The sequence below is a fragment of the Emys orbicularis genome, chromosome 13 (assembly GCF_028017835.1).
Source record: "Emys orbicularis isolate rEmyOrb1 chromosome 13, rEmyOrb1.hap1, whole genome shotgun sequence".
Classification (NCBI taxonomy): domain Eukaryota; kingdom Metazoa; phylum Chordata; order Testudines; family Emydidae; genus Emys; species Emys orbicularis.
In genome coordinates, this window is record NC_088695.1 from 19,256,170 (window position 1) to 19,266,554 (window position 10,385).

Here is a 10,385-nt window from a genome sequence, read left to right on the forward strand (position 1 = left end):
TTTCCTTGTCCTGCGGCGGGGTGGGACGTGTCGGGGGCCAGCTCACCCCGCGGGGGACTCTCCAAAATGCTCCGCTTGGTTCCCGTCCGGGTCTCGTGTTTACAAACCCCCAGGACATCCCGCCTGCTCCTGAGCCCCTGAAACCGCCCCCTGGTCCTGAGCGCCAGGTGTCAGTAACCGTAAGTAGCACCTTACACACTCCCTGGGCCAGCTGCCTCCAGAAAGGGGAGATTCTGAGACAACCCGTCCCGGACAGCAGGCACCCCGCTTCCCACCCCCCCCCCCTCCGCTTGTGGGACTGGGGGAGCCCTGCCCAGAAAGATGGGGGGCTCCGGGGGACAACGCCAGGAAACGATTTCTTGCAGCGGCGCTGGAACAATGTGCACGGGGGGGCTGAGAGCTCTGGAATTGTAAACCCTGGGAAACCACTTCCAGCAGGGGGTGCCGCAGCCCCTTTGGTTTATTCACCAGCGCCTGGGGGGAAAGGGCGATTTCTCCATTTCCCCACGTTTTAATGAGTCAATTAACTAGTTTCTCTCCTGCTGAATTATTTTTACCGCCATGTTACTGTATGTCACTTCCTCCAGCTCAGAGAGGGAGACAATTACCGGCTGGGACGCGGGGCGACTTTCACTTTGACATTTCTTCTTTCTGTACTAGGGAGGGGAAAAGTCTGAAAAGCAGCCAAGAGTTGGCCTTTTGTCTGCCATTTCAAAGCAAAACACAGTGTGGCAACGCCAGGTAAACGCGGGGGGGGGGGTTTCCCCTGGCAGGTTTTGGTGCTGACGGTTTTGTTTCCTGTGGAAAGCAAATACAATTTCTTAAGAGAAAATGCTGATTTTGCAGGAGGCCCCGTTGTTTCAAGGGGAAAGCTTTTGGTTGAAGAACTGACCTGTTGAGGGGCTCACGGGTGTTGTGCCTTCCCAGGTCCCATGCGGATGAGGAGCCCAGAGCCCGATGCCCCCTCTGTGCGGTGACCGGTGCTCTGTGACGGTGCTGGGAGACGTCTGCCAGAGGCCCGCAAGATGGAGAGCGCCCAACACCGCTTTCAGGCCATACCAGTTGCCCTCTGCCTCCTCCTGGGCATTGGGACGGCAGCCCCAGGTGAGACTGGCATGTGTGCCAAGGGGACACCGTCAGGATGTGATCCAGTCTGTTCCAAACCAGCGCTCCCCCACATCCAGTGCAATTCCACAACTGCTGCGTCTTAGTTCCACATCCCAAGGGTAGCACAGGGCCCAAACCACCTCGGATGGCCAGTGCACAGCGAGCCATGGGCAGCTTGAACCCTCACAAGGTGCTGGGTGCTAGAGAAGATGCCCTGTTGGTTAGCAGGGGCCAGTGCCCCGAGATACACCTGCCACCCTCTACTGGGGCTCGTCTATACCCCACAATTCGCCAGTGTGAATGGGTTAAAAGCTCTCTAGTTAAACTGGCCCTACCACCAGTGTGGGCACCTCTCTGGTGGCTTCCCACTAGTTCTCCCAATTGGCCTCAGGCCTGGAAATTGATGAGTGTGAGCTAAGTTTAAATCAGTTTAAGAGCGTGCACACGTGCAAACACACACCCGCAGGTCCAGTTAAATCTATTTCACATCACGGCTGTAGCTAGGCCTCCTCATTCTGGGCTAGGCCTCCTCATTCTGGGGTTGGTCTGTAATAACACACTCACACGCTGGTTTTACACTTCTTCAGCGCATAGGATGAGCCGACAAGGGGAGCAGAGTTGAGGTTTTTCAAGCCTCCGGAAATCTGACAGCTCCTGACTTTTGAATGCTTGATTAGCTACCTAGGATTCTTTTGATGTAGTGTCATTGGAGGTAATTACTGTTACAGTAGCACCTAGAGATACCATAGTGTCTGGCACTGTGCAGACACACGGTGGCCGAGATCAGAGCCCCGTCGCGCCAGGCACTGTGCAGACACACGGTGGCCGAGATCAGAGCCCCGTCGCGCCGGGCGCTGCACAGACACACGGTGGCTGAGCTTGGGGCCCCATTGCGCCGGGCGCTGCGCAGACATATGGTGGCCGAGATCAGAGCCCCGTCATGCCAGGTGCTGCACAGACACACGGTGGCCGAGATCAGAGCCCCGTCGCGCCGGGCGCTGCACAGACACATGGTGGCTGAGCTTGGGGCCCCATTGCGCCGGGCGCTGCGCAGACACACGGTGGCCGAGATCAGAGCCCCGTCATGCCGGGTGCTGCACAGACACACAGTGGCCGAGCTTAGGGCCCCGTCGTTCTGGGCGCTGCGCAGACACACGGTGACTGAGATCAGGGCCCTGTCGCTGCACAGACACACAATGAAAGACAGTCCCTGCCCCAAAGAGCAAATACTCTAATAATAGCACCTAGTTCTTATCTAGCACTTTACAGCAGTAGATCTCAGGGTGTCTTGCAGAAGAGACCAGTATCATTATTCTCACAGTACACATGGGGAAACCGAGGCACAGACAGGGAAGTTCCTTGCCCACATTCACTCAGCAGACCAGTGCAGAGCCAGGAATGAACCCAGGACTCCTGCCTCCCAGGCCAGAGCTCTAGTCACTTGGCCACAGTGTCTCTAAAGAAGCCTGGACCTTTATCCCTGTGTCCCAGCAAGGGCATTGAGGCAGAGAGCGATGGAGTGACTGGCCTGCGGCTACACCAGGGATTGGTGGCAGAGCTGGGAACTGAGACCGCCAAGCTGGCCACCCCTCGGCGGGGACTCGCTGAACATCAGCCCCTCCCCCTCCCATGCTCTCTGACCAGACGCTGTTTTCTCCCCCAGAGTCATTCCATGTGCTGGGTCCCGCCAGCCCCGTCTCCGCCCCGCTGGGGGGCACTGTGCTGCTGCCCTGCCACCTCTCCCCCGCACTCAGTGCCCAGGCCATGCAGGTGAAATGGAGCCGGCCCCAGCTGGGCCAGGATGTCCACGTGTACCTGCCGGACGGGAGCGAGATACAAGGAACGGGCTACCAGGGCAGGACGGAGCTCATCATCCAGGGCCTGGCCAACGGGAATGTCTCCCTGAGGATCCGGGACATCCGGCTGTCAGACGAAGGGCAGCACTTGTGCGAGGTCCGGTCACCCACTCACTACAGCACGGCCCTGCTGGAGCTCAGCGTGACAGGTGAGCGGCTCCGACAGCGTGTGGCTCACTCCCACGGGAGCGCTGGGCATCGCAGTGCAATGGGGGATCGTGACATGCCCTTGGACCCGTGCGCTGTCCTGCTGCATTTCACCCGCAGATTCAGGAGCGGAGATTTCCACAGTTGTCCTGGGGATTTGGGTACCCAGCTCCCATTAAAATTCCCTGGGACGCCTCCCCAGAGTGCAGCTTTTAGAAGTGCCATTCCCAGAATCAAAGGCTTAAAATTGTGGGGGGCAGACCCCCAGCCACTGTCTGTAGCTCCATTGGAGTCAATGGGGCCAGATCCCCAGCCAGTGTCAGTGGCCGTAGCTCCATTGGAGTCAATGAGGCCAGATCTCAGCTGAGGTCAATGGCCATAGCTCCATTAGAGTCAATGGGGCGAGATCCCCAGATGGGGTCAATGGGCTGTAGCTCCATGAGAGTCAATGGGGCCAGATCTTAGCTGGGGTCAATGGGCTGTAGCTCCATGAGAGTCAATGGGGCATATCCACGGGGCTTTGTAAAGTACTTTGAGATCACTGCTATCACAGATGTGTTAGTCATTCTTACTGTGTTAACTTTTTGCTACTGATTGTCCATCCCCCAGGCTCTGGCTCAGACCCCGTCCTGCATATGGCTGGGCACAAGGACCTGGGGGTGTGGGTCTTGTGTCTCTCTGCGGGGTGGTACCCGGAGCCCCGGGTGATCTGGAGGAATGGCCGCAGGGAGACCCTGAGCCCTGAGTCTGAACAGAAACCGCGCAGTGACGACGGCCTATTCAACGTCTCCAGCTCCTTGGTGGTGACTGAGAGCTCGGACCCAGCACTGACCTGCACTGTCAGAGCCGGCTTCTCCGGCCCAGAGAGAGAGACAACTATTCGTATCACAGGTGGGCTGCCTGCACACCTCAGGTTCCTCCCTGATGCTTACCCACGTGGCTTGGCCTCATTGCAGACAGGGGGTGACTCCGGATTGACCCCAGGGAAGCTGAGATCAGAATTCAGCCCTGCCCCCATTGCAGGCAGGGGTGACTCCGGATTGACCCCGCGGGAGCTGAGATCAGAATCCAGCCCTGTCCCCATTGCAGTTGGGGAGTGACTCCAGACTGACTCAAGGCAAGCTGAGATCAGAATCTGGCCCTGCTCCCAGGGCACTTGGGGGGTGACTCCAGATTAGCCCACGGGAGCTGAGCTCAGAATCTGGCTCTCAGCCCTCAGTACCTCCATTGACTTCACCTTTCCCAGCAAAGTGCTTAGGAGCGCTCTCGCTGCTCCTCTGAGAAGCTGCAATATTTGTTCTCCCTCAGGGCTCTTCCCCAGGCATGCCCCGGAAATGATGGCCTTTCTCATCTTTCTACCAGTATCTGTCTTCCTCGTGACTTTGGCTGTTTATCTCTTCCGAAAGCTCCAGGTACTCAAAGGTAACAATCTCATTCCAGGCAGTGCAGTAGGGAACGTGTTTCATTGAGAGGCCAATACTTCTTCCTAGGGGAACGTGTGGGTTACAGACAGAAAATTCCATACAAACTACTTCTTTCCTGGAAGGCGGAAGTTAGTCACCCCTGTGCAAACAAAGTCAGGGTCCCATCATAACAGGTGCTGCACAGACACACACCAATGACTGAGATCAGGGCCCCATTGCGCCAGGCACTGCACAGACAACAGTGACCGAGATCAGGGCCCCGTTGCGCCAGGTACTGCACAGACACATGATGACAGCCTCCTTCCCCTAAAGAGCAAAATAAAATAAAGAGTCAAAATAAACAAAGGGTGGGAGGGGAAACTGAGGCAGAGAGAGTGGCAGTGTCTTTCCCAAGCTCTCCGAGCAGTTCAGCAGCAAATCCAGGAACCAAAGTCAGCACTTCTGAAGGCCTGTTCAGTGCTCTAACTATTGGCCCATGCTGCCTCTTTGGCTTAATCAGGGGAAAAGCTGAGAGGAAGGAGAGAGATAAGCCCAAATGATTGTGCCTAAGCCCTGCCCAGCATCACGGATTTCAGGGAAACTGGCCATCAGGCGAGTCAGTTCCTGCACTCTGGGAGCACAGACCTGGCTAAGAATTCATTCCTAGAGGGTGAAAATGGACACCCACTGGGGGGCTGGGCCAATGGATTCTCCCTGGCTGCCCCCTCTAGGACGTACATACATTTCCCCAGAGCCACGCGCGCCCCTTGGTCTGTCCCAGGAGGTGGGAACGGGATGAGAGTGGCGTGCGTGCTCAGTGGGGAGGTGAGGGAGAAACAGACGTAGCGGGACGGTAGAGATGAGCCACACAGAGCGCAGGAAATCCCCCTTGAATGTCGCTCCTGCTCACAGCCTCACCTCTTCCTTTCTCTTCCAGAGGAGGTGTCCAAAGAGCACGGTGAGTATTCCCAGCACGCGATCACTCTTGTCTCTGTAACATCGCCTCAGCGCCCATCGCATAATAGTGTATCAGGGCAGAACCGAGAGATCCCACCCGAAATCAGGGCCCTGTCGCGCCGGATGCTGCACAGACACACAGTGACCGAGATCAGGGCCCCGTTGCGCCAGACACTGCACAGACACACAGTGACCGAGATCAGGGCCCCGTCGTGCTGGGCACTGCACAGACACACACTGACTGAGATCAGGGCCTCGTTGTGCCGGGCGCTGCACAGACACACAGTGTCCAAGATCAGAGCCCCGTCGCGCCGGGCACTGCACAGACACACAGTGACTGAGATCAGGGCCCCGTTGTGCCGGGCGCTGCACAGACACACGGTGACCGAGATCAGGGCCCTGTTGCGCCAGGCACTGCACAGACACACAGTGACCGAGATCAGGGCCCTGTCATGCCAGGCGCTGCACAGACACATGGTGACCGAGATCAGGGCCCTGTTGCGCCAGGCACTGCACAGACACGTGGTGACAGCCTCCCTCCCCTAAAGAGCAAAATAAAATAAAGAGTCAACATTCTCTCTCTCAGGCTTGATCGGCCTGTATGGCCTCCGGCAATGAGGCTCTTTCTGGAGGGTTTACGGGAGCACAGACCTGGCTAAGAATTCATTCCTAGAGGGTGAAAATGGACACCCACTGGGGGGGCTGGGCCAATGGATTCTCCCTGGCTGCCCCCTCTAGGACGTACATACATTTCCCCAGAGCCACGCGCGCCCCTTGGTCTGTCCCAGGAGGTGGGAACGGGATGGGAGTGGCGTGCGTGCTCAGTGGGGAGGTGAGGGAGAAACAGCTGTAGTGGGACGGTAGAGATGAGCCACACAGAGCGCAGGAAATCCCCCTTGAGTGTCGCTCCTGCTCACAGCCCCACCTCTTCCTTTCTCTTCCAGAGGAGATGTCCAAAGAGCGCGGTGAATATTCCCAGCACATGATCACTCGTGTCTCTGTAACATCGCCTCAGCGCCCATCGCATAATAGTTTATCAGGGCAGAACTGAGAGATCCCACCTGATATCAGGGCCCCATCGTTCCGGGCGCTGCACAGACACACAGTGACCAAGATCAGGGCCCCGTCGCGCCAGGCGCGGCACAGACACACAGTGACAGATCAGGGCCCCGTCGCGCCAGGCGCTGTACAGACACATGGTGCCCGAGATCAGGGCCCCGTCGCGCCAGGCGCTGCATAGATATACAGTGACCAAGATCAGGGCCACATTGTGCCAGGCTCTGCACAGACACCTGCATAGCCAGGAAGGAGTCTGAGGGACCTGGAAGAGGGTGAAGGACCAGAGATGCTTCAGAGGCTGGAGTGGGGAAAGCAAAAGATGCTGTCTAGGGTCAGAGTCAGCTGAGGTGGAGAGAGATCTGCAGGGGATGGCACCCAGCGTGGGATGGGTCCAGACCCAGAGCTGCTGCCAGTTGCTTTGATCATGTTCACCCAAATGGAGCTACGGTTGATTGACACCAGCTGGGGGTCTGGCCTGCTTGCTCCCAGTTTTCTCCGGTTGCTGGAATCAGACTCCCGCCCAATGAGTGTGCGAGCTGTGGTTCAGTATTGGGCTGCTGAGCAAATGGGAAGGAATTTTCCTCAGTAAAGTTTCAAAAGATTTTTTTTAAAACTTTTCATAGAAATTTTCCTAGTGTTTTTTAGTGAACAACTGAAAATATTTGCAAACCAAAACTGTTTCTTTACTTTAAAAAATTGTGGTTTTGTATTAAAAAACAATGGAGAATTTTGAACAAAATGAAAACTTTCATTGGGGAGGAAATGGCTGTGTTTTGTTTAACCCCCCCCCCCCAAATTTAGATGGGATTTGTTTCATCTGCTCTCGCTGCTTCCCCAGCTAATTGTGACCTCCTTTTTTATCATTGCAGAATGGAGACAATTTCTTGATAAAGGTAAAAAAAAAAAAGTTTTCTACTTATCTCCGGTACTCGCATGGTTTGACTCCTGCTGTCTCTGAGCTCCCTCCCTGTCTTCCATGTATTGACTATCACAGGCCAGAGGTAGGGCTCGAAGGAACAGTGCCTAACTCCCTTTGGTGCCTAAGTAGCTTTGAGGAGCTGGGCCTAAAAGACTTGACCACAGTCATCACACTGAAAGCCTGGATCTGAGATTCCCAGCTGAGCTTAGACAATGGATCTTTCCCAGGCTAGGACCACGAGGACAGGTGTTATGAACTGGGGCATGGGCAGTCAGGCCTTGTGGTTGGAGCTGGAGTCAGTGGCTAGAAACGGTGCTGACGGTCAGAGCCAAGTCAGGGCCAAGGGTCAGCAATAGAGCAGACTGGGCAGGACGGGGCAAGGCTGGGAGCAGGGCTGGCCCAGGAGAGATCGCAGCTGGGGGCACATGGGTTGAGCAGCTTGAGATCTGTTGTTGCTGGTGGGCTGACATCCGCGGGTGATCAGGCAGCCCTGCGGTGGCTTGGCTGTGCTCACAGGCTGCCTGGAGACCAGGGGACAAGTGCCGCTTCCAGCCCTCCCTCCTGACCCCGGGAGCTCTGCTAGCCGCACACAGACACTGGGTAATACAAAGCACAGGACACCACTGCGATATCCTTCAGCTTTCCCCAGCAAGAGCATGGAGATGCAGTGACCTTTGTAGATGGCCCCGGTGAGATTCTTCCTGAGCACAAGGCTGGTGGAAAAGAGGGGTCTGTTACCATGGAAAAGTCCAAGAAGAAAGATTTTTCTCTTTTTTTTTTTTTTTTTCATTTTTGTTCGTATTTTCTGTGGATAATTCCGACTCTCCATCGAAATGTCAAAACCTGAAACATTCCAGCCAAAAATCTCCCTAGTTTGTTTTTTGGATGAAAATTATTTGACTTCTGACCAAAGTATTCTGCATTTTAGATTAAAATGATCTGGTTTGGGGCCAAAATATTTTGGGCAAACACTGGTTTTGGGACCAAAGCGTTCTGGATTTGGGGTGAAGGTTGTCTGTTTTTTTGGCCAAAATATTTTGGTTTTGGAGCATCTGTTTTTTCAACAAAGCATCCACTCTGTCCCCAGAAAGCAGGCATAGAATTTTAGAACATAAGAACGGCCAGACTGGGTCAGACCAAATGTCCATCTAGTCCAGTATCCTATCTTCAAACAGTGGCCAATGCCAGGTGCCCCAGAGGGAATGAACACAACAGGTAATCATCACGTGATCCATCCCCTGTTGTCCAATTTTTCCAGCCAAAAACTGTTCCCATGGAAAACATCCCACCATTCCTGGTGGATCCTGTGTCCCATTCAGAGGTCCTCCCAAAAGAGGTTGACTACTTAGGTCAGAGAAGAGCCAAATCAAGCTTAGCTCCATTTTACAGATGGGGAAAGCGAGGGGGAGAGAAGGGAAGTGACTGGCCCCAGGTCAGCCATCAGGCCTGAGCTGGGAATAGAATCCAGGTGTCCTAGTGCTCTACCCACTAGGCCCCGTAGCGAGAGACTTGAGGAGCTGAGCAGAGAGGAGGTACTGCTGTGACTTGCCCTAGCGCCCGTATCCATCTCCCCGTAGTGTCCCTGTCAGCAGCAGACGTGACGCTGGACCAGAACACTGCCAACCCCTTCCTGGTGCTCTCAGTGGACGGCAGGAGTGTGACGTGCGGCATCCTCTGGCAAGACGTCCCCAAGAGTGACCAGAGATTCGACCCCCTCCCCTGCGTCCTGGCCTCCCAGTGCTTCGCAGCCAGGCAACACTACTGGGACGTGGAGGTGGGCCGGTGGGGAGACTGGGCCATCGGGGCAGCCCGGGGCACCGTGGAGCGCATGGGGGCGTTCCGGCTCTCCCCGGATGTGGGGGTCTGGGCCTTGCAGTGCCAGGAGGGGGAGTGGAGCGCTCTCACTTGCCCCGAGACCCCGCTGCAGCTGGAGTCAGCACCCAGGATAGTCCGGGTGCACCTGGACTGCGAGCGGGGGAGCCTGGCCTTCTACAACGCTGAGGGCATGTCACACATCTTCACCTTCACCGGCTGTTCCCGGAAACCTCTCTTCCCCTTCTTCTTGCTCTGGACCTCTGGGACGCAGCTGACCATACTACATCCGGGGCAGAGAAAGGCCATGGAGATGGACAGGACAACATGTACAGTAACACCCAAACTGGGGAAAAGGCAGGGCAGTCTTATAGAACTTCTGATCATGCCAGGGCAGAGTTAAGGGTGTTTGGCTGGGAATTCCCTTGCATTCAAAGGGGCAAAATTAAGAGTGTTAAATTCCTTTGTCTTCCAAGGGGCAGAGTTAAGGGTTTTAACCAGGAATTTCCTTGCAAAGGGACAGTGTTACGGATGTTTGCCCAGGGATTTCCTTGCTTTCAAATAGCTGCTTGGTTAGAATTGAATTCTTAATTTACATGGCGATGCTGAACAGAGTTAGATCGTGTCTGCTTTTGGCAGTTGGGTGATCCTCTGACTTTTGTATTGTGCCTTAAAACATCTGCCCAAAATAGTTATTACTGAATGAACCTATTTTACTGAGGGCTTAGAACTTACCTATTTTTTAAAAGGCATGTTTTATTTCAATATTTGAACCAATTTTGGCTACAGCCAGGGAACCAGGCACAATCAGACTTTCCTGTGGAGATGCAACTACTACTCAGTATTACCAGCCGGCAAAACTCCAAAGCTTAAATGTTTACACAGCAAACTTTATTTGTAAACTTGTTTCATTTTTCCCTGGAACCAACCTAAGTCTACATAAGGGTATTTAACTATGAAATTAACATTGAGATACACAGCTCATTCTTTCTTAGCACGGGAAGTTCCCATCTGAGATCAGGGCCCTGGTGTGATGGGCTGTGCCCAGACACATGGTGACCGAGATCGGGGCAGAGCTGGGAACTGTCCCCATGTTTATTGAGTCCCAATCCAATGCCTTAACCA

At 54.8% G+C, this 10,385-nt stretch overlaps 1 protein-coding gene across 1 annotated transcript; it reads left to right on the top strand.

The window, feature by feature from the left end:
* The first annotated feature begins 1,025 nt into the window (after positions 1 to 1,025).
* On the top strand, positions 1,026 to 9,663 carry LOC135887681 (butyrophilin subfamily 1 member A1-like). Its single transcript, XM_065415408.1, has 8 exons — positions 1,026 to 1,104; positions 2,771 to 3,112; positions 3,720 to 4,001; positions 4,419 to 4,532; positions 5,451 to 5,471; positions 6,415 to 6,435; positions 7,399 to 7,422; positions 9,026 to 9,663. The coding sequence occupies exons 1-8, from the start codon at positions 1,026 to 1,028 to the stop codon at positions 9,661 to 9,663; spliced, it is 1,521 nt and encodes a 506-aa protein (XP_065271480.1).
* The last annotated feature ends 722 nt before the right edge of the window (positions 9,664 to 10,385 follow it).

What these genes read in the sequence shown, in the direction of transcription:
- LOC135887681 (XM_065415408.1), top strand. Translation starts at nt 1,026, where the DNA reads ATGGAGAGCGCCCAACACCGCTTTCAGGCCATACCAGTTGCCCTCTGC. An exon ending in CATTGGGACGGCAGCCCCAG is followed by an intron (nt 1,105 to 2,770) that starts GTGAGACTGGCA and finishes TTTCTCCCCCAG; the next exon opens with AGTCATTCCATGTGCTGGGT. An exon ending in GGAGGTGTCCAAAGAGCACG is followed by an intron (nt 5,472 to 6,414) that starts GTGAGTATTCCC and finishes TTTCTCTTCCAG; the next exon opens with AGGAGATGTCCAAAGAGCGC.